The 23694-nt window shown below is 50.9% G+C and overlaps 2 protein-coding genes across 3 annotated transcripts; one reads left to right on the plus strand and one right to left on the minus strand.

The window, feature by feature from the left end:
* The first annotated feature begins 1731 nt into the window (after positions 1-1731).
* PRR15L (proline rich 15 like) lies at positions 1732-6182 on the plus strand. Its single transcript, XM_070357320.1, has 3 exons — positions 1732-1803; positions 4848-4907; positions 5851-6182. The coding sequence occupies exon 3, from the start codon at positions 5880-5882 to the stop codon at positions 6180-6182; it is 303 nt and encodes a 100-aa protein (XP_070213421.1). The 5' UTR covers positions 1732-1803; positions 4848-4907; positions 5851-5879.
* Positions 6183-9420: 3238 nt separating this feature from the next.
* Positions 9421-17808, minus strand: PNPO (pyridoxamine 5'-phosphate oxidase). Of its 2 annotated transcripts, none has more exons than XM_005890377.3 (7): positions 17533-17808; positions 15016-15140; positions 13861-13960; positions 12959-13012; positions 12577-12705; positions 12203-12273; positions 9421-11987 (listed from the first exon to the last, which is right to left on the minus strand). In XM_005890377.3, exons 1-7 carry the CDS (start codon positions 17668-17670, stop codon positions 11819-11821), a joined length of 786 nt encoding a protein of 261 aa, XP_005890439.1. In that variant the 5' UTR covers positions 17671-17808; the 3' UTR covers positions 9421-11818. The 2 variants fall into 2 exon arrangements, with proteins under 2 accessions (XP_005890439.1, XP_070245852.1); XM_070389751.1 differs by lacking the exon at positions 13861-13960 and adding an exon at positions 14418-14445.
* Between the last annotated feature and the right edge of the window lie 5886 nt (positions 17809-23694).

The following is a 23694-nucleotide window of genomic DNA, read 5'->3' on the forward strand; positions in this document are numbered from 1 at the left end:
ATGTATCCATTCTCCCCCAAACTTCTCTCCCATCCAGGCTCCCTCATCACCTTGAGCAGAGTTCTCTGTGCTGTACAATAGGTCCTTATTGGTTACCCATTTTAAATAAATATAGTATGTACATGTTGATCCAAACTCCCTAACTATCCTTTCGCCTCATCCTCTTCCTTCTCTAAGTCTGTAGTCTGTTCTGTAAATAAGTTCATTTGTTTCATTTCTTTTTAGATTCTGCATATAAGGGATATCATAGGCTATTTCTCTCAAGGCGCTAACATTCTCTAAGGGAGGCAAATATGTGACTGGATCATTACATTACTATATATGTATATGTGTATGCACACACTTAATCATGGTATATGGCATGTTAAATAGAAGCATGTGAGGAAGCCCAGTAGGAGTAAGACAATTCTCGGGGGAGTAGGGGGCATAATAATTTGGGCCTTAAAGGATGAATAGGAGTTTGTCTTGGTTTACTCAGGGGGTGGGGAGACCATTCCTAATCTCGTCCTCTTAGATAGCTTCCATACCAAGGATGGCAAGCAGAGAAACGCCTTGTGTGCACGTTCAGGGAGAGTTTGGAAGAGACGTGCAGACTAGGAGGGCCAGGCCAAGTGGGTTCCACTCTGGGCCATGGGGAGCCTCTGCAGGACTGTCCACCTGAGGCCCAGGGACACAGGGGCTGTTTAGGATGGAGGCAAAGACGAACTCAAGAGGCCTTGAGAAGCTGAACCATGTAGACTCAGTGCTGAAAGTGTGGGCAGGTTTGAGAGCTGGTTAATTAGAATTTAGAATATAACTTGGAGGGGGTGCCAAGGATGGGGGAATTGTACACTTTTCCTCTACCCAGTGCCCACCCCCACCCCACCCCCACCTCCGGATCTCCTCGGTCCTGGAATGGGCCACACAGTCCATGGCGGAAGGCAGAATTTCAAGGTCTGTGAAGACTGCTTCTAAGCGAGGAAGGAGGGGATGTAGACACGGGAGGTTGCGGTGGGTCTGGAGAACCTGGCCTAAGGAGGAGCTGGTGCCACTCAACCCCCTTCTAGGGAGAACTTGAGGAAAAGCCTTCAGGTCAGGAGGGAACCACAGCCTCCCACCCAGCACCCGCCTGAGGCTTGGGGTGGAAGCAGGCAGCCTGGGAACCGGTCTGCCAACCAGTTTGACCAGGGACTGGTTTCGACTCTTGAGTTCAAAGCAGCTGGGTGCTCCCGTTTCTCCCGCCAGCCGCCGGAGCAGCGGCCCTTAACCCTTTCTGGATTGTGCCTGGGGTAAAGTCTAGGTGGCAGTTCATGCTGGAGAGGGGTCTGGCCTCTTTGGGGCATGGGACAGGTAGGGATGACCTCAGTTATGGCTGGGGTGCAAACAGGCCCCTGAGAGTGGCAGAATGAGGCGAGAGGCTCCCGGGTTCTCCTCACCCCTGACTTCCCTTGGGGTTTCTTCTTCCTGGCCAGGCGGTCCTTGGAGGACCCTGTCTTCTGGGTGGGTGCAGGGGCGCTGGGATTGGATTTCTGGGGTAATGAATATTCATCAGCTGAGCCAGCCTCTGTTTACTTAGCCGGGAGGGGCTGGGTTTCAGGTTCACCTTGACTCCCGGAGCCACAGCGGAGCAGGTACCGTCCTGCACCTGTTTCTCCGCACCTGCTGCACAGCTGCTCCTACCCAGCTCTCCCAGCCTGAGCCTTGCCTGGCGCGGCAGTCCGGAGGCACCCCCACCTCCCCCAGTCTCCCGGGGCGCAGCTCCTGCACTCAGCTCCTTCTCTAGGGAAGCTCTCGCCTCCAGCCTCCCAGCAGTCGGGCTCACAGGTACCGGCAGAGGGTGGGCGGGAGGGGAAACCAAGGCATGGACCTCTGTCTGGGGGCTCAGTTCTGCTTCCAAGGCTGATACGCCCAGCTGGGAAGGGGGACCGGGCATGCCGACTCCCATCTCTAGGTGGGCAGGCAGAGCTCGACTCATCCCACTGGCTTCTTGGAGTCAATCCAGGCCTCCAACAGAGCTCCTTCTGGAAAAGTTTTACTCCAGAGCAGTGATCTGTTAACTCTTGCTGGACAGGAGCTTACCACCTGCTACCCCCTCCCCCGCTGGAGGATGTTTCTGGCTGTCTGGTAGGAATATATATCCCTGTCCTCTCCACGGTACCTGAGTGTCACACAGAGTGGAGAAGTACCACAGGGGCCATGCAGAGATGCAAGGAATAGAGGTTCTGAGTTTTGTCTTACTGCAGGAAGGCGACTCACCCCTTCAACCCCACCCCCACCCCCCCACCCATGCCTCCAGCCTTCCACCTCCACCCCAGTCAATGGTTAACTTGTTCCAGCTCAGAAGGAGCCCAACCCTGTCTGGCAAGGCCCTTAGGGCAGTTCACAGAACCCAGCTGGCATGGTGGGAGCTGTCCTGGGGTGCCCACATGCATGCCAGGGTGCTAACCACCATAGGCAAAGGGTGGTAGGCTCTCCTGAGAGGCCGTGTGGATTCCCGAGCTGTGCAAACAGTGGAGGTGTAACTTGCATCTTCAGGGCTGATTTCTATCATCCGACGGATTGCAAGTCCCCGGGGCAAGGGCCTTGCCTCGGTGTGCCTGCTCAGGCCCTGCAAAAGCAGGTATATCACCAGCTGCTGAGTCTGTTCAAAATTCCAAGTACATCCCCTCCCCCAGGTCCCTCTAGCCTCCTGTGACTACGCGTGGGCATGCGACTGTTGGCCTCTGGCTTTTTCCAACTTTGGATATCGGGGAAGTTTGACTGTTGTGTCACATTTTTTTCCTAAAACAAATCAGATTTTACACAATCTTGAGGTAGCTCACTATTTAAAAGAATCTTGTAGCCCCCTTGTTTTGAAAAACAAAGAATAGTCCTCTAATGTATCTGTTCTGCACATTCAGATTTCCATAGATTTGCCTTGCTTAAAGGGCTAAACACCTGCTTACTGGTGTGTCATGTCCTCCTGGACAGAAGGGACAGCAAGGCCTAGCAGAGAGTATTTTGGAGAGACCAGAATTCAAGGCCAGGAGCCAAAGGCACCAATACTTTGGTGCCATGGTGAAGGCTCCAGGGCAGGGCCCAAGGGCTACTCTGACCTCTTTCTGTGGTTTTCTGACAAGTGGCTCCCTTTACTCCAAGGAGAGTTAAGACCCATGAATGCCAAGTTCAGAGACCTGTTAAAGTGATATATTTTAAGTGGCACAAGCAGTGGGTACTCTCATGGAGCAAGGCAGTTTGGTGGTTACTGTTGTTTCAGGAGCTGAATCCTCCATTCCCCAAGTTCCTTAGCAGTCCCAGATGGGCCGTGGTGGGGTTGTGGGCTTTGCCCCAGACCAGGTGGTGACTGGGGCACCCATAGGCCAAGCAAGCACCCTGACCCTCCTTCCTGGCCCTCCCCAAGGCTCCTTCCAGAAACCTATTCTGGAACACCAAGTTCTGTGCAAGGCTGTGCTAAGCCCAGGTGGGGCAGGCTGCCAAAGCAAAGCTCTCAGGCTGTCTCCTTGGTGCACTCACCTCTCCAGGGTGCCCTGAAAGTATTTACCTGACCACTTACCCCTCCTTCACTTTCTAAGTGGGAGCTGCACTAGATCTCCTTGGGATTTTCTTGCTTCTTGAGCTCAGCTCGAGGGACAGAGCTGGCAAAGTGGGATCTGCTTCCTGGACAGAGAGGTGGGGAGGAACCCCCTTGCTCTGGGCAAGTGGATGAATATATGCAGGGCCAGGGGACAACCACAGCAAGGAGGCCACGGATGCAGGCACTCAGTTCATTTCAAGCTTAGGTCAGCATCCTGTTTTCATTTCTTTCTTTTTCTTTTTAAATACTTTTTTGGCTGAACCACACAGCATGTAGGATCTTAGTTTGCTGACCAGAAATCAAACCCATGCCCTCTGCATTGGAAGCACGGAGTCTTAACCACTGGACTGCCAGCAAGTCCCTCTTTCATTATTTATGAATTTGACCTGCTCCCCCTCTAAAAAAAACTCCAGACTCATTATGGAAAATCTGGGAATCAAAATAATAAAATAAAAATTTATATATATATATATATATATATATAGAGAGAAAGAGGAGAAAACATCCTATATTCCTACTACCTAAAGAAAACCAATATTAATCATTTGTCATATTTCTTCAGGTCTTTTTAGAAAATGTAGTTAAGACCATCAGTTTTTAAAAGTAGGTGATATATTTGCCTGACCTTGGGCTGGTTGATCATCTAGCTTTCCGATGTGCTGGGGCTATTGCACCCTCCTCCTCAGGACTTGCACAGCTCACACTGATACCAACTCCAGGCTCGCTGTGCTCTCTACGTGACAGGCCAATGAATCAGAGAGATGAGGTGTTGAGGCAAGGAATACAATTTTATTCAGAAAGCCAGCTGACCAAGAAGATGGCAGACTAATGTTTCAAAATAACCATCTTTTCAGGGTCTGAATGCCAGGTTCTTTTATGGATCAGAGATGGCAGGGAGGAGGAAACAAAGTAAAAAGGCCATTAATTTTGCAAATATCTCCTAGAATGGCAAGCCTCAGGCAGGGGGATGTGTTAGTTTCTTCCTTTCTGCCGTCTATGGGTGGACAGGGTTCTGAACAAAGGCACTTTAGTTTAACAGTCAGGCAGAGGGGCAGGATTCTCTGAGACAGGCCGTTATGTAGGAGTATAATAACAAAAGCAATGGAAAGCAAGTCAAGGAAACAGTTTCAACATGGAGCCAGAATTGACTTCTCCCTGCAACAGTACCACGGAGTTCTGAAAATCAGACCACCAACCTCTCCAGGCCCAAAGATGTTTCCATTTCTCATCACTCTGCCTGCTCTTTCATTGATCTTAATATCTCTAGCCTATACTCTCTTTTTCTTGTGTCCAGATAACTTCATCTGCCAAAACTTCCACCAGCTCAGGCAGCAACTTCATGGACTAGTGAAAGGTGAGGCCACTACTGTGTCAGGACACATCATGTTGTCAGTGGAGAAGCTTGGATTTCAGAACCCTGCCCCACCTCTCATGGGATACCCTTATGGAGGGTCCAGCCTGTGATAACCAGACCCCACATGTACCTCTTGGCCCCACCAAACCTCCTTTCAAATGTTCAGGTTTCCGTCGAACTCCTGTCTTTATGGAAGCTGTATGGGCAAAGGGAACCACCCCTCAATAAGTTTTACTTTGCAAAGCATGTCTACCTTGTGGGCAAGGATTAACATTAGGGCTGAACGTTAGGTCTGGAAAGGACAGGTGGACATAAGGTCCAAAGATGTACCTTGCCAGAGGTCATGAGGCTGCAATAGTTCTTGGGACTTCCCACTCCCAGCCTGATGTTTCTCTCTCTTATAAAAACCCCAGCTGCTTCCTCAGCCCCAGTGGTGACCACTGGGAAGTCCAAATTACTCTGAACATCACAAATCCTGTTTAATTTTATAATGAATTCCAAAGAAAATGCATAGGGTATTTCTGTCTGTCTGATACCAGGTGATCACCTGTCTGGTCCTGGCAGCAGTGCCTGGAGGCATAGCGGGAAGAGCTTGGGAAGGTGGCCAAGGCCTAGTTGCTCTATGACCTGGCAAGCTATTCACTCTCCTGCAGCCCCAAGGGGCCTGGAGTGTCAAGCTGTCTGGCAGCGGTGTAGCTGTCCCACTGTCCCGTACGCCTGGCTCAGATGGCTCCCCCATGGATGTTTTCTTGACCGCCTCTTCCCCAGACCCTTGTCTCTCCTCATGTTCATCAAAAGGATTGCATCGCTTACCTGAATCCTGGGTTCACTTGGCCCCACCTTCAATTCTTTCAAACCTGGTTGGGAGACTAGAAAGGGCTGCTCCAAGGCCCCTACCCCTTCTCCCCACTGACCCCTTTCTCTACATCCCCTGCTCCTGCAGGAAGCCCCACCCTCAGGTCTGGGAACGCCATGACCGAAGTTGGTTGGTGGAAGCTGACCTTCCTGAGGAAAAAGAAATCCACTCCAAAAGTGCTGTATGAGATCCCTGACACCTACACCCAGAGTGAGGGTGGTGCGGAGCCCCCGAGGCCTGACAGTGGGAACCCCAACAGCAACTTTAACACCCGCTTGGAGAAGATTGTGGACAAGAACACCAAGGGCAAGCACGTCAAAGTCTCCAACTCAGGCCGCTTCAAGGAGAAGAAAAAGGTCCGAGCCTCATTGGCGGAGAACCCCAACCTCTTTGATGACAGGGAGGGCAAAGGACAGTGAAGGGGGCCGAGGAGGACGCTAGCACCTTCCCGCTCCCTGCCATCAGCTGGGTCTGAGACAGGAGCTTGCCATGCTGGCCTCTTTGGCCACAGCTGAAGCCGTGGGGGGACTTGATGCCTGCTGGCAGGAAATGTCTGGTTTTAGGTTTGTATTTATGTGCTCTGGCTTTCTGGAAGGCCTGAGAGATCCCAGGTCCTCCTGCCCTCCCCTACCACATACAAAGGCACTTCAGTTCAAGGTTGAAAAGTCCCACTTGGGAAGGACAGCCCTCCTGGAAGCACTGGCAGCGCCAGCAGGGAGGTGGGCGTGGAAGGAACAGAGCAGGGGATCCGGACAGACCTCACCCCCTGCCGGGGCACAGGGTCAAGGGTGAGTTTAAATTACTGCTCCCTCTACTTTCTCTACCTGTGATTATTCTCTGGATCAATTCTGAGTGCATTTTCCAGAAGCCACGTGATGGGGGTGGTTTCCTGGAGCTGAGGTGGAGATGATGAACTTGAGTTCACCTCCTAACTCAAGTGAGAAACTTCCTGGAACTTTGTCCCCAGGTGTGAAGGGGGAGGGGACCCTGGCACTCCCTAGGAGGTGCTGCGGAAGGCGGGACCAGGGACCCCACAAGTTCTGCATGCACCCTCAAAGGGAAAGTACACAGCCCCTCGGGTCCAAACTTGGAACGGGGGTGGGAAGTTCTGGCAGGAGCCCTCCTATCCCTACTAGTATTTAAGATGGATCAGCTCCAGAGATGAGTACTGGAGCCTTGAATTTTGTTAAAAAGAAAAAAAATTGTAGGTTTCTTTTTGTAATAAACAATGCTGCAAAAGCAGAGAACCTATGTATGCTCTTGTCTTACATTTACTGAAATGCTGTTTTTCATGACTTTACTCTTTTTTACTTTGTGTTCAAACTATTCCTTTTGAGCATCAGGAAAGGTCCCCAGGTGAAAAAATATAGTTAGTGCACGGGGCATTAACTTCACCACCAAGCCATCTTAGCATCTGGAGATGGAGAGCGCAAAGGAAGGAGCTAGTTATACCTCAGCAACAGAAAGGCCTTTCAGGTGCTCTAAGAGAATGGAGCAGACCTCTGGTGACTGACCCCCAAATCTCAGGGGTTTAGTTTGGGATCCAGATTCAAATTCTGGTTCCTCCTTTAGCAGCTGGGTGATTTGGGGAACATTAAAAAACAAAAACAAAATCTCCTCTGAGCCTCAGCTTCCTCTTCTGTAAAAGGGGCTGTACTAATATCTATTTCACAGACCGTGGCCAGTATAAGCTTCCCTGGTGGCTCACTGGTAAAGAATCCACCTGCAATGCAGGAGTCACAGGAGATGCAGGTTTGATCCCTGGATCTTCCCTGGATTGGGAAGATCCCCTGCAGGAGGGCATGACAACCCACTCCAGGATTTTTGCCTGGAGAATCCCAGGGACAGAGCAGCCTGGAGGGCTACAGTCCAAAGGGTCGCAAAGAGTCAGACATGACTGAAGTGACTTAGCACATGTACATGGTCAGTATCACATGACCCATAAGTAGTCCTACGTCTGTGCCCAATGCATATCGGTTTCCTTTCCTCTCTTTTATGAAGGAACTCCACCACAGCTCATGCTTCCGTTTAAGGATGAAGAGAGAGCTTACTCCCTATGCTGTTAGGTCTAGACCTTCCTCAAGCCCCAGGAGCCGAGAACTGGGAAAAAATTGGCCAAATCTCTGGAGCTCATGGTGGGAACAGAAAGAGACCAAGGTGACAACTAAACAATGTGATTCTGTGGCTTCCAGGTCAGCTCCTCACAGGCTGCTGGGCCACCCCAGGGAGGTTACTCAGGACATTTACCAAAACAAACAGACCTGTACAAAGGGGGCCTTTGTTAGCTGGCCTCACCCAGGCCACAGGCAACTCTGAAGAAGAGGGAGGGAGCCCAGGGACTGGAGGGAGGGAAGGTGGGCTCAGGTGTATGGCCTTCCCCCAAGCCTCTTCCCCATCCCGCCCCACCACATGGAACTTTCTAGGGTCCCCACAATCATTCAGTCCATAAAGCCTCCCATGGAGGAGCTGACTTTCCGCCGACTGCAGCTCTGCCCAGAGTTAGCACCTGATACTCAGAGGGTTTATAATCAGCCAGCTCTGTGGTGAGTACCCCACGAAGTTCCTCCTGTAAGCCTCTCATCATAGGTGCTGTCATTACCACCGTTTTCTAGTTTTCCAGCTGCATTAGCTGAGGCTTAAGAGATCAAGTCACCAGACCTGGGTCAGGGGTTCCTAGTGGCAGAGCTCGGACTGAGGCCAGATCTGTGCATATGGCTGCTGCACCACACAGCCCCCTTCCCCCTGGGTTTTTATCTGCTTAGGGAAGGGAAGCCTGGCATGCTGCAGTCCATGGGGTTGCAAAAAAGTCGGACAGGACAGAGCAAATGAACAACAACAGGGAAGGGAAACTGAGGCTCAGAACAAGGAAAGGAGTACAGTCACCTTCTGCAGTGGGAAGGTGGGGAGAGAGGGTCATTCCTGGGCCTTGCGGTCCTGGGAGGCGAGCATCCTCTGAGGGGGCCGCCCAGAATCTGGAACCAGTGAGGAAAAGCCAACCAGCTTCAAGGGTGAGACCCCAAACCATAGGGACCTCCCGCTTCAGCCATCCTGAGGTTCCCTGAGGCAAGGGGTGGGGAGGGGTGAGAGGCTGGGCCCCAGGCCACTGACCTGTGCTTCTGTCTCATACGGGCAACCACCAGGCCACTATCTTCTCTCTTAGGTGAGAGGGTCTGTGGGTTCCTCAACCCTGTGCATGCCACTCCACTCCACGGCCCCAAAGTGATGGCCACAGAATCTCCCACGAAAACTCCACACATATCCCTAAGTTAAGGGATGGACGGACGGGCTGGGGGCAGGCAATAAGAGCCAAAGGAGACCTGGCTGCCCAGGAAGTCAGTGCCCAGGCAGCCGCAAGTGTTCACCAGGCCAGAGGAGGAGGAAGCACGAGTGCAAATATGAAAATATGAGCAGGAGCGGGAGAGGCCACGGTTATTGACCACAGTTTCACTGGGACGGGACCCAAGAGGGGAAAGGGGGGCAGGAGGGGCCAACTAGAACTGGCCTGTGCTGCCTAGAAGGGGCCAACCCTGGGCATCGGGCTCCCCCTGCTGGACACCCAACCTCCCCAAGTGGAGAAGCTTAAGGTACGAGGAGTCGCTTAAATTCTTCAACTCCCCTCAAATATGGGGGAGGGGCGGGGGACGAGACCAGGCTAGATTGAATATTTACATCATGCATGGCTGATGAACTTTTATTTTAGACTTGGCACAGGGACTGTCAGACAGAGGAAAGGAAAGGAACAGCTGAGACCAGGCTCAAAGCAGGGGATATACACAGACCCCATAACATAACAGGACAAGGTAGAGAAGGGCACTCCAGCACCCTCTCCTGCAAGTGGCCACAAGGCTAGCACTGTGCCTTCCTGCACCCTGGCTTAAGGAAGCCCGTGGGGGTTGGGGGTGGTCAACACCCAGAGGGCCGCTCTTAGAGGAGGCAGTCAGTAACAGACGCCAAAGCACACACCCATACAGTGGAATGAAGCGGTTTACAGAGTTGCAAGCTCAATGGCCAATGTATGCAAACAGTCAGTTCTCTGATCCTGGCTTAGTCACAGCAAACATTTGCCCAGCCTGGCGCCTCTCCGCAGCCTGGAGGCCACTCATCCACGTTACCCCTGGTCACCAGACTTGTGCTCGAAGAAGACTATAGCTCAGCACAGGCCTCAGCCAAATGCTACCAAAGAATCCAGCTGCAGAAGTGGTTGGTTTAGAGGTTGAGGCTAATCTGGTTACCTGGAAGCAGGGGTGGTCCTGTTTAAAGCAGTGTGGGATTCAATGGGTCTGGGGTAGGCTCCCAAGGGAAGCCAAAGGTGCTGGCCTGTGGACTACACTGCAAGTGAATCAAAGTCGCTTAGTCATGTCTGACTCTTTTTGACCCCATGGACTATATAGTCCATGGGATTCTCCAGGCCAGAATACTGGAGTGGGTAGCCTTTCCCTTCTTCAAGGGATCTTCCCAACCCAGGGATCAAGCCCAGGTCTCCTGCATTGCAGACGGATTCTTTACCACCTGAGCTACAAGAGAAGCCCAATGCAAGTAGCAAGGATCTATTAACAGGGGCTCTCAACCTTGGCTACACAGAATTCCCAAGGACCTTTGAAATGTCCCCAAGTCTAGGCTGCACTCACACTGGTCAAATCACCTCTGAGAGTGGGACTGAGCAGCAGGGTTTTTAAAGCTCCTGGGTAATTCCAGTGAAAACCAGTGACCTAGGAGTCATCATCAGTAGGGGTGGAAGGGAGGTAAAGGGATGTGTGTCAGAAAAGTACAAGCTCTATTATTTAATTTTATATCTGGAAAGTGAAATACATATAAATGTATGTATATATGTATTTCACGTACATATGTGCTGTGCTAAGTCACTTTAGTCGTGTCTGACTCTTTGCGACCCTATGGACGGTAGCTCACCAGGCTCCTCCGTCCATGGCATTCTCCAGGCAAGAATACTAGAGTGGGTTGCCATGCCCTCCTCCAGGGGCTCTTCCAGATCCAGGGATTGAACCTACATCTCTTACATCTCCTGCACTGGCAGGTGGGTTCTTTACCACTAGTACCGCCTGGAAAGCCCTCACATACATTGAGTTTTTATAAACAAATATGGAAAGTAAGGCCTGATGAGAATCTTCCTGACCCACAGGTACTAGCATGAGTTCCTTCTACAAAACTCCTGTCAGGGAAAGAACACTCACTAACTAACCTACTCCCTCTTAGGCAGCTCCAATTGTTTGAAATTTCTTCCCATATTGAGATGAAATCTAACTTCATCTAACTTCCACCTATGGGTCCTTTAGAGCTACAGAGAATAAATTTAGTCTCTTTTCCATATTGCTCTTCTTCAGATAATGGAGGGCAGCTATCAGTTGGGTAAGAGGTTTAAAAATATCCTATTAGTAAATGAGTTAGTTAAGGTTTGTTATAAGCACATCAATTCTGACTTGGTTTAAGCCAAGAAAAAATAAATCTCTCTTTTTTTTTTTACAGACAATGGGTTTTCTGAGGTAGAAGGAGGAATTGGACAACCCCAGGTGTGGGAAGTAGGGATCCGTGGATCATTCAGAGAATTGCAAGAGCAGCAGCCAGAAGTTGCTGTTTCTAGGCCACCATTATTTACTTGGCTATAACAGCTCCTATGCTCTGAGTCTCTAGATTCCAAATTTTAAATATGAAAGAAAAGAAAAACCAACTGGCTAGATTGCCTCGGGTGCTTCTGCTGGGACCAATGGGCTCTGGTCAGACTCTTGTCATGTGATAACAGACAAGACTGCTGGGCCCCACCCCCTGTCACACCAGCCCCACTCCTACAGGGAGCTAGTCCAATAAATCATAGTTAAGGTTGAGAAGATAATCACGAGATTTTCCATTTGTGATGGTCTGTGCCACTGTTAAACTCCACTAGACTAGCTGACTACGGAGAATTCCAAGGGTAAACACTGAAGGGCCCTGAATATAAGAGGCAGGAAGGGAAATGGGTTGAGTTTAGAAGGGTCTGGCCCCACATCCCATACCCTCTCTGGGGCACTGGCTCCAGCTCCACTCAGTGCCAACAGACTGGGAGTCAGGGCGCAAGTCTCTCATAGACCCAGTCTTCCTCGCCTCGGTGGGTCATGGGCCCCAGAGGGGAGTCTCCGGTTAGTAGGCCTCGTCGAAAGACGATCCGGTCGTGCAGGCGGTTGGTTTGGCCCTGCCAGAACTCCATCACCTGTGGGTACAGGATGTAGCCACCCCTACAAGGAGAAGTAGACGGTTTGGTGCTCTGCATTTTTCTAGCCAGGCAACCCTCACCACCCTCCACGCCATCCCAGGGTCCCGTGAAGGAAGCTGCTGGCATGCATCTGACAAGGGTTTCCAGGGACGAGTATATCTGTAATTCCAAGCATGGCTTCAAGGAAGCATGAGGGTCCCAGTGTCCCTTTCTAGGTGACCCCCCCATATCACTCACCAGTATTTTGGCTTTGGCACCTCTTGTTCCTGGTAGAGTTGCTCCAGTTCCTTATTTTTCTTTCTCAGATACTGTCCAGGGGAAGGAAATGAAGGAAGGGCCAGACTCAGTCAGTGATTCATTTAATCACCACTTACAGGGCCTGTGCTCCGTGCCAGGTGCTGGGGATACAGGTGACCTTCGGGGGCACAGTTCAACAGGAGGGTCAGACAGACACAGGAGGCCTGACCCCTGCTCCCCATATTCACATTCCCCAGGGAGACTATCCATTTCACTTTTCTGGAGAGAGAGGGCCCTGGCATCCCCTGGGGACAGCCTCTGGGGCTGAGCCAAGGCACCCACCACTCAAAGGACTAAGGAGAAGCCCCACTCACCTCCCGATCCGGGATCACGGAACTCTGGTGACTGACCACAGCCCCAATCTGGCTGCTTTTGGGGCGGGAGTGGAAGTAGCATTCAGCCTCCTCCTCAGGCAGCTTCTTCACGGGCCCCTCCACACGCACCTGCCCAGGGATGGCCCTGGTTAGATAGCATTCAAGGCCACCTGCCTTCCCGATCAGCACTGGCTCCAGTCTTCTTTGTTCTTCTCTTTATCCACTGCCCCATTGTGCCTGACTCCAGGTAGCCCAGCTAAGTGAGAGTCATTTGAAAGGCAGGATGTTTACGCAGCCTGGGGACCTTCACCAGGTCCATCCATAAACTCACGCCCCTCCTACCTCCAGTCCACCCCTGGCTGTCCCAGGAATGCTCACTCACCTGACGGTGCAGGGGCTCCCAGTAGAAGACAAGGGAAGCAAAGGGATTCGAGTCCTGGAAATGGAAGAGAATCCACAGACGGTCATCAGGACAGCAGAGAGGAGGCCTGGGCACAGGGGGAAGCTAGGGGGTCTGCACCGCGCAGGCCCACTGCAGATGCATTTACTGTAGCATCTTGTTAAGTCCCCAAAGGTGGGCCTACTTTTACAGGTGTGGAGATAGGCTCAGAGAGGTTCACTAACACTCCCAGGTTCACAGAGTCAATGGAAGACCTGCGCTGAAAACCTCAGCCAGAGGGACTCCAAAGTGAGGCTTGCCATTTCTCTCACCCACAGATTTGCAAATCCTCTGAAATGCACATTTGACTGCACTGGACTTGGGGGAGAGCTACTCATTTTAGATTCATTAACTGAACGCATACGAAGTGCCAGCTCTGTGCTCAACACCAGGAGAGGTGCTGGGGGTTTAACAGAGACATCTCAGAAGCAGCCCCGCCCCCACGGAGCTTACCATTTAGCAGAGGACATAAACATTAATCACATAATCCCCCAAATACATGCAGTTAGAAACTAAAACAATGGCAGAAAGGAAATTTGTAAATTATAGTGACCAAAGTGAGAGGGGCTGGCTCAGCCTGGGAATCCAGAGGCTTCCGTGAGGAGGTGACGTGGGGGCTGAGACCCGAAGAAACAGGAGCTACTCAGATAAACAGCTAGGGAGGTGGAGGTGCTTAAAGCTTGCCCTCATTCACAGCAGAGAGAAGGCAAGTGCAAAGGCCTCTAGTCAGGACAGTGCCTGAGCGTGGCTGGCAAGTGGACTTGGGCAGGGGTGGCATGAGTAGGCGACCAAGAAGCCAGGGCTGGACCCTGCAGGCCCAGGAAGGGTTTACCGTGAACCCTCACCAGCTCTTTTCCCTTTCGACTCTCGAAGTTAGTGAAGAAGCGGAAGCCATCCTTGCCAAAGCCCTTCAACAGCACCATGCGGGCAGACGGTTTCCCATCTCTGGGGCAAAGAGCAGAGCACTATGGTGAGAGACCCTCCCCACAGGATGTCTGAGCACCCCTACACCTGTGCCCCCTTATTCTGCACTCTCTGGGCACTCAAGCTGCCCATGGGAATTTGTCCCAGAGATGCAAGCATGACACCATTGCCTAGGGCCCTATAATGGACTGAACTGGGTTCCACTAACATTTTTGAAGCCCTCACCCACAATGTGACTGTATGTGGAGATGGGACCTTTAGGGAATGATTAAGGTTAAATGAGATCCTAAGAGTGGGACTTTAATCCAGTAGGACTGGTGTCCTTATAAGAAAAGGAAGAGACACCAGAGAACTCCCTCTCTCCCTGCATACACAAAGGGAAGGCCATTCGAGAACACAGCAGAAAGGCAGCCATCTGTAAGCCAGGACTCTAGAGAGGCTTTGCTAGAAACCAACTCGAAACCAACTCTGATAGCACCTTGATTTTGGACTTCTGGCCTCCAGACCTGTGAGAAAACAAGTTTCTGTTACGCCACCCAGTCTCTGTTAAGGTGGCCCAAGCAGACTAGCTCGGGGGGGTATCCAGGGGCACAGTACAAGAGCCTTGGCTCCAAAGCCTTACACTTTAGTGAGGAGGGGAAGAAGAGTTGAATAAGAGGCTAATACAAGAGATGTCTCAAGGGATTTATGACTGATTGTCAAATGAATGATACAAACCAGCACTGTGCTAGATTTTAAGAGAGGGAGATGGCTTTATGGAGATCTACCTCCCCAGATGGGAACTGGGGAGACTGGGAGCTGAGGGAGACAAGGGTGTGTGTACTGGGAGGTGGAAGCATCAAGGGCAGAGGTGAATGAGGCACTACGTTTTATCACTAAATGGAATTGAGTCAAGTCTAATCTTTGGTTTACAGGTAAGGACACCGAGGCCCAGAGAGGACAAATTACTTGCCTGAGGCCACACAGCATGTTAATAATAGAACTAGTCATAAAGTTGTCATCCATCAAACTGAGAGCTTCCTAAGTTTGCTACTTCATCTGCACCCACCTACAGAAGGGCCCACGGCTATGCCTACCTTGTACACGTAGCCAGACACATGGCGTTGGCTTCCATTATGTCAGGACACTGAACAGCCTCCTCGAACCAGGCAGCAAACTGCTTCACAGGGTCCAGGGAGGTCAGATGAGTCTCCTCAAATGCCTGGGAAGGGAGAGTTTTATTTCATTTTACAAACACATGGAGTGTCTACTGTGTACATAGCTCTGTTCTAGGCACTTTTCAAGTGTTAACTCATTTAGTCCTCATAACAAAAACCCATCCCCAGGAAGGTTCTGTTAGCCTCATCTTATAGGTGAGAAAACAGGTACAAAATGGTGAATAATTTGACAAATCAGGGTTTCATATCACGGGTGTCAAACCTATTACCTGGGAAGCCTAAAAACAAAAAACAAAAAACTCCTGGGCTCCACCCAGTAAATTCTCATTCAGCAGGTCAATTGCAGAAAGGGGGACCCCTTCCAGGGCCTGAGGGCGGGCTCTTGTCTGACACTCAGAAACGAATTGTCCAAGGAGGTACACTTGCTGTCAAAACAAGACTTTATTGGGACGGAGGGCCCGGGTGGCAAGCAGCAGGGGAAGGGAACCCAGGAGGACTGCTCTGCCACATGGCTTACAATCATGTTTCATGGTGATGCTGTTGGTTTCTGGGTTGTCTCTGGCCAATCATTCTGACTCAGGGTCCTTCCTGGTGGCACGCACGTTGCTCAGCCAAGATGGATTCCAGTCAGAAGGATTCTGGGAGGTGGGTAGGACATACAGACTGTCTCCTCTCTCCTTTTGACCTTTCTCAATTCTTCTAGTTGGTGTTAGCTTGTTAGTTCCAGGTTCTTTCCCAGGACCTCTGGTTTAAGATAACTCACGCAAGTGGTTACTTTGGGGCCTGGCCTGGGTGGGCAGTTTGGGTCAGTGGTTCCCCTAACAAGTCTGAGATTTAATGAAAAACTGCATGTTTCACAAGCATTTCTGGAAATGTTCACATGTAACTAGATTTGGTAACCAGGCTCTGGGCCCTAATTCCAAAATAGTTCTCTTGGTTTCTCATCTGAGGAGAGAAAAAGAAGATCCAGGAGCTTTCTCCTGCACCCCTAGGTAAGTTATTCCTCCTCCTCAAAGTGTTATTTATTTATCAAACATTTATGGGCTTCCTGGGGTCCAGTGGTTTAAAACCCACCTGCCAATGCAGGGCGCTGGGTTTTGATCCCTAGTCTGGGAAGATCCCACATGCCGGGGGGCAGCCACTAAGCCCATGGCCTGCAGCTATGGGAAAACCGCACACCTAGAGCCCCACGCTCCCCAGTGAGAGAAGCCTTTGCCCAAGGAAGACCCAGAGCAACCAAAAATAGACAAAATAAATTAACTAGTTACATTTAAAAACAACAACAACAACAAACATAAGCTTTCCAAGTGGCTCAGTGGTAAAGAATCTGCCTGCCAATCCAGGAGACACATGTTCTAATCCCTGGGTTGGGAAGATCCCCTGGACAAGGAAGTGGCAACCCACTTCAGTATTTTTGCCTGGGAAATTCCATAGACAGAGGAACCTGGTGGGCTTCAGTTCATGGGGTCGCAGAGTTGGAGACAACTGGTGACTAAACAAGCTGATTATCACTGTTCTAGGCACTTTTCTCGGGAGAAGGCAATGGCACCCACTCCAGTACTCTTGCCTGGAAAATCCCATGGACGGAGGAGCCTGGTAGGCTGCAGTCCATGGGGTCGCTAAGAGTGGGACACGACTGAGTGATTTCACTTTCACTTTTCACTTTCATGCACCGGAGGAAATGGCAACCCACTCCAGTGTTCTTGCCTGGAGAATCCCAGGGACGGGGGAGCCTGGTGGGCTGCCGTTTATGGGGTCGCACAAAGTCTGACACGACTGAAGCGACTTAGGGGCAGCAGCAGCAACAGGCACTATACTAGCTTTACTACTTTGGCCACCTGATGCAAACAGTCGACTCATTGGGAAAGATCCTGATGCTGGAAAGATTGAAGGCAAAATGAGAAAGTGGGCAAAAGAAGAGGGCAGCAAAGGATGAGATGGTTAGATAGCATCACCGACTCAATGAACATGAACCTGAGCAAATTTTGGGAGATACTGAAGGGCAGGGAAGCCTAGCCCCGTGCAGTCCATGGGGTTGCAAAGAGTCTGACGCAACTTGTCGACTGAACAGCAGAGGTATTTTACAAATATCAAAGTCCATAACATCCCCGTGAGGTCAGTGATATTACTTGTGAAGTAAGGAAACTGAGACCCAGAGAAGTGAGTAAACCGCCCTAGAAGTGCGCCCAACGACCGGCAGGATTCCTTCCAGGCAACCCCCGAATGAGCGCCCTGAGTGACTATAACGAGCTGCCTTTGGAGTCCACCTTCATACTGGTTTCTCCAGAAACCCTCCCCCATTGATTGTCTTTGAACCCCCGCTTCTCCCATAGGGGTAACCCCGAGCCCCAAGAGGTGGATCAGAAACCCCAGAGGATCCCTTCCATGCCCCTCCCCTCGGGAGATGACTGCGGAGGCCCTGCAGGGCAGCGGCACCTCTGGGTCCCCGCGGTAAGTCTTGCGCATCGGTCCCAGGTCCATGGCAGCACCGCGGCTGCAGAGGTGGCGGAGGCAGCGGGGCCACTCGGCAGGTCGCCCAAACGTCACGATGACGCTCCGCAGCCAGAATATCATGAGGCCGCTGGCCACGTGACTCGGCGTGGCTCCGCGCTGGGTTCCGTTGCGTTCGGAACCAGTATCTTAGCCGGGGAATCTCCCGGCAAGGAAGAATTTATCAGTCACCAAGCCAGGCCGACAGCCTAAGTCCTCCGAGCCACTGGGAGCCAATGGGAAGCCAGAGTCGGTGGAGGGAGCCGGGAGCGGAGAGGCCATTGGTTGGAGTTTTCCAGGAGCGAGGCCAATTAGAACAAGAACAGAGGAACCCGGCAGCCAATGGACGGCGCCTCCCGGGGCGGGAGCAAAGAGACAAGGAAATGCTGTCACCGAGGTTAACACGCACGTGGAGGTTTGTTAAAGGTATAGGGACTGCAGCGGCCCAGGCGGGAGGGGCAAGGGAGGAGCCCCTGGGGGCTTGTGGAGATAGTCAGTATTAAGAGGCCCGCCCCTAGCAGATGCCCGAAGGCTAGCTTAGAGATTGGCGGTCTGCAAAGGACAAACGGAAAATGGAATTAGGGGCCAGACTCTGAGGCAAAGTGTAGTGGAGACACAGAAAGGGGCGATCTGGTGGGGGGATGAAATTTGGGCTCGAGAGTGGGAGAGGCTGAAATGTGACTTCGGGTCTCGTGGGATAGGCGTGTGTATATAGTGTGTGAGTATGGGGAGGTACTCTGGTGTCTGGGAGGATCAGTTGGGTCAGGAGGAGACTATGGGTAAGAAAGCAGATGGCCTGATGGGAAAGGGGAAGAGGGAAATGTGGGATCAAACTATCCCAGACGAGAACCATCTTCCTCTTTCAGCTCTGAACTGCTGCTCTCCAGCCTCATTTCTGTAATGCAGGTCAGAGCATGCTCCTCCCTTTCCTCATGGTTTCCTCTTTTGTGGTTGCCCCAGAGCTCATACTACCCAGTGTTCCAGTAGATGGAAAGATTGCCCCACCGCTCCAGGGCCACCTCTCTCTTTGTTGTTTCTCCTTTTTCACATTTTGCCCCTTCTAGGTAGTTGGAGTCACCAACCATAATTAAAGGCACAGGGGAGCAGGTTGCCATGCAAAGTCACTTCCAGGCTGTGGACTAGGGGCTGAGTAATAGGACACTTGCCAGTGCCCATTCCAGCTTTGACTTGGCTGGGCAGCCTAGGGTCAAGGCCTCTCTGTAGTCCTTCCTGAACATCAAGAGGGGGAGCTGCAAGAGCCTTTTAGGCAGGCACCCCAGGCCTGTGTCAGGTAAGGGGAACGTCCCTGCCCTGCCCAGGTGTTTGCATTACTGCCAAGCTTCATTAAGCCCTGCATTAGATGACTGTCATTCTTTATTACGTGCTCGTAGCTTGAGCCAAATGGCATCTGGAAGACAATTTTGCTGCAAAGAAATAATTCATCTCAAGGTTTAATGATGTTGATCAATGGATTCTCCACTGGTTGAAATTTTTTTGTGTGGCCATCATTTTTCTCTATTGACACAACTGAGAGAGAGGTGACTGGACTTTCTTTCTTGTTGAGATTGTTCTTCCACATATGACCATTGCTTCCCTCCTCCCTGCATTTGAACCTGGATAAGCAGTGATTAGTACTCTTCAGCTCACATGATTTTGTTCATGGGGCTACACTCTTAGCACTGCTGGGTTATGCGACCCTGGGCCCAGATTCTGGGGCACGAAGACTAGGATCATTTGAATGACTTGCTTAAAATTTAAAAGCCAAGGGCTCAGTGTAGTGGGGAAGACATGTGTTAAAGACCAGGCACTGAGCTAGGTCTGAGAATATGAAGATAAAGGTGCATGGTTCCTGCCCACAGGGAGCTTACACTCTATAGGGGGAGACAGATCTGTAAACTGAGGATTTACAGGAAGTTTAACAGATGTATCTGCAAGGTAAAGGGAGCAAAAATGAGAACGTGGTCTCCAAGGGTTACGCAGTTGGGAAAGGCTTCATAAAGGGAACAGACGTTTGATTTGTCTTAATGAGTAAGTGTTCTCCAGATGGGGAAAGAACAGTCATTCCAGGAAGAGGGAGTAACTTGAGTGTGATACTGCCAGAGCAAGGTAGTGAGAAAACAGGCCAGGCAAGGAGGCAGGGGCTAGGTGACAGCTAAAGATCAGACAGGTGGCAAGGGCCAGCTTTAGATATCTCTTCTCAGTTTTCATCCTGTGCTGCTGTCGAACCAGGGTGTCTAATTCCTAGTTTTTTAAGGCCAGGTAGCAAGAAAAAGTACTAGATTCTGACAGCCTCTTCCATCCTTGGCTGTTAGTGAGGAAATTTACAACTAGTTGCCCTTTTTTTTTTTTAAACTTGTTGCCTTTTTATATTTCCCCTTTGTCTTGAAGATAATCAGTAGGCTTGTATTATGCTTTTCTGCCTAGTGGAATTTGGTGTCTAGATCACAAAGGGGCCCTGCAGTGCAAACCACAGTGGGGACATGATGCCCGCTGTGGGTGCTGCTCCTCCTGTGACCCCAAGCAAGGGGTTTGACTGCTTGGGAGAAATGAATTTCTTTTTTACTGCTTTTCTTAAATATTTTGCTTACCACCCCCCAACTTTGTAAATTTACTAATCTTTTCTTGGAGGTCTTTAATGAATAGAAGCTATATTGCAATACTGCATTGTACAGAGACACCCCAGTTTCTCAATATGCAGCAAAAGGTTGGAGACATTGTTTGGGGACTATGCCTTGCCTGTTTTCTATTGCCTATTATTTCTTGCCTGTTTTCATAAATGCATAAATGCTTTTGCATTTATGTTCTTAAATCACCATTTTTAGTCTAATTGTTTGATTAAATTATACATTTCAGTTACATCTTGGTGGCTAGATTTTTGTTTGGGGACTTGGCTCTGGTTACCAGTAGGTGATGGGCAAAGGAGGGTGAGGCAGTGGCAGGGAGACATTGGGAGATGCTGTTCTCTAAGCTAGAGCTGGGAGTGGGGAGCCTGATGCCTGAGTTTGGGAAGTATGAAGTGGAGAGGAACGATTTAGCTCAGCAGGATGCCTTTAGGTGAGCTGGGCGGTGAGTGAAAGTGAAATTGCTCAGTCGTGTCCAACTCTTTGCGACCCCATGGACTGTAGCCTACCATGCTCCTCCATCCATGGGATTTTCCAGGCAAGAGTACTGGAGTGGATTGCCATTTCCTTCTCCAGAGGATCTTCCCAACCCAGGGATTGAACCCGGGTCTCCCACATTGTAGACAGACGCCTTACCGTCTGAGCCACCAGGGAAGGTGCTATTCTTTAAAGTGAGGGCATGTTGGAGCAGAGGTTTCAGGGAAAGATGAAGTCGCCATCAGGCCTGTTGAGTGTGAGGGTTTATGGGACAACCACGTGTGGTCAGGTTGAAAAAGCCCTTCTGAAGCTGGGGGAGAGGTCTAGACTGATGGGATGGTTTAGGTGTCATGAGCCTCCAAGGTTGCACTTGAAGCCATAGGGAAGGATGAGAATGTCTGGGAAGGGAGGGGAACCTGGGGGAGTTAATGATGCTTGTGCAGTATAGCCCCCAGCTTTCCAGGGAACCAACAGCAGGCTGAAACCAACCCCAGGTTTACTGGGGGCCCAAATCTCAGGAATTCTCTGGCCCGGCCTTGGGTGAACTCAGCCTGGAGCCTCAGAACGCACAGAGGGTGCTCTGTTGGCAGATGCCTGAACCCTGAGTGTGGTTACCAGGGGACCCAGAGTGGGGTGCAAGGAGGCTAACCCTTACCCAAGTGTCCCACTTGCGGTTATGGGGTTAACCCCTCATGTGATCCTTTTCACGTGCTCACGGGCTGCTTCCCAAATATGTCCCTTCGTTTTCATATGTGTACCCCATGAGAAGCTCCTTCATGGGAAGGACTCCTTAATGTCCCCAGCTCCTTCCCACAATCCCAGCCAGGAAATGCTAATGTGTAATATTTATGCATAATCTGCTTTTCTTAAGCTTCTCTGAACCTGGTGAGTGGAGCTTGGGATTTTGGGCATCTGGTAGGACTGGAGGGATGTTAAGGTTTCCAAGGCTGAGTGAGCTCTGGGGCGTCTATCTTAGCCCCAGCACTGAGTGAGCCACAGGAGCGGGAGGAGGCCTGATGGGGTCTCAGCAGGCCCAAAGGACATGACCTTGTGGCTCCTTAGTTTTATTTAAGGACTCCTGGTCAATTGTCTTGGCCTGACCTATGGTCATTTATTTCCTCTTGCCCAGGATCCCAGTGAGCAGGTATCTAATGCTCGTCTCCAAGCCCTGATTCTCTGCTTCTCCCTCCATTCTTTGCTTTCTTTTCACCCACACTCCTGTTCTTTATTCCATCCTCCCAGGCTCACTTCCTGCTCTTCTACTCCCTGAGGGCCCCTTCACTAGGAAACCCAACTGTCACCTGTCCTGAGATTATTGCAGTTCCTTGAGTAGCAGTTCCCAGCCCCAGAGACCTTGGTCAGATCGCAAAAGGTCCCTGACCCCCAAGTTAGATTCCCTGAATCCACCACCATCTAGACCTCGGCCATGAGCCCCTGATGGGTCCAGTGACCTAAGCTGCTGCAGGTGGCTCCCATCATTAAACTCAAGTGCGGGGCCTCAAAGGGTAATTGTCAAGATGGGCTTAGTAGTTTGAAGGATGCCTGAGGTCTACTTGCTGGTTTAGTTAAGAAAAAATCGTGCCCGATGTGCCTTCAGGAGAGGAGCGTCTTTCCCAGACCCCTTTTATTCAGCCTCATAATCCTCGTATCTGGGATGGGTGAGCTGCAGCATTGAGCATCACTGAACAGACAAGAGAGGTGGCCTTGGAGCACTGGACCCTGGGCGGGGAACTCCGACTGTGTGACCCCCACTCTCACGCTGCTGGGGGTGGCCTGATGGGGGTGTCATTTTCAACCAGGGCCAATCAGGTGTCCTGGGGAGGCCTCTGGCCTGGAGTGAGCTTGGGCTGCATCACTTTAACAGTCCCCACCCCTGCAACTCTTGTCTCAGTAAGGGATAGATTGAAGCAGATGAGGCCTAATTACCACTGGGTCTCTCTGTTCTTTCCTCAGGCCATTAGCCATGCCAGGCAGAATACATCTTCCTGCTCCCCTTCTAACTCAGGCATCCCATAGGAGGTAGAGATGATCAGGTATGTGTCTCACTGGAGAAGGGAAACCCTGAGTGACAGCATGCTGTTCTGCCCGTTAGACTGGCAGAGGACTGGCACCTCATTTCCAAAGGATGCCGAGGAGTCAGGTCAGCTTCCACCCTTGAAGCATAAACCACAGTTCCCAGGAAAGGGTAGTTCTTTGTGCCTGAGAGCAAAGCCGGTGGGGAACATGTGGCAGAAAGAGATCAGTTGTTAACATTCCCCTTCTTTCCGCCAGTCCCAATCCAGAAGATAGTAAGGCAGCTTTCTGGTCACACACTCCATGCTTGAGAGTGGATGAATATACCTCATGTCTTCTGCCTCCTGCCAGTGCAGCGATGAGAGGTGGGGCTTCTGGGCTAGGTAGGAGGCTTCATGTCAGGGATGTCAGTAGTGGGTCTGGTATCACTCAAAGGGCTTAAGTATGCTTGTTGGACGGGCCTCCCTACCTTAATAAAGAAGTCATCAGGGCAGAAAAACCTGTGATGCATCTTTTTATTTCTTCAGCTGATTTGAGAGTGTTCAGGCTCTAAAGACAAGGTGTTTGCCTGCAAAAATGCAGGCTGCTGGTGGCAGAGGAAACTGAGTTAAGGGGGTGGAGAGCTCCAAGCGAGCCCTGCCACTCCTGCACAGAACGCTACCATGGCTGGATCCTTCTGAGGCTGGTTACGAGGAATTGTTGATATAAGAAAAGCACATACCGTTCTCTATATGCTTGAGAACAACTTGTCTCTTCTCCTTCAGGCCAGATGCTCTTCAGGCCCTTCCTAGGTTTAAACACAGGTACTGAACTGGCTCTAATCTCAGCCTGCCTACCATCACGAGGCCGGATCTCCTCATAGCCTTGCCCCATCCCCACCCCTCCAGAAATTCAGATCTGCAGTAAAAACCAAAATTAGCCTGCTGCCTTCCCTGGGGTGCTGGGATGAGGGGATAGAAGAAAAACAGAATCTGTGGCCAGGGTTCTCTCTCGAGCT

This window comes from Bos mutus, chromosome 19 (assembly GCF_027580195.1).
Source record: "Bos mutus isolate GX-2022 chromosome 19, NWIPB_WYAK_1.1, whole genome shotgun sequence".
Lineage (NCBI taxonomy): Eukaryota > Metazoa > Chordata > Mammalia > Artiodactyla > Bovidae > Bos > Bos mutus.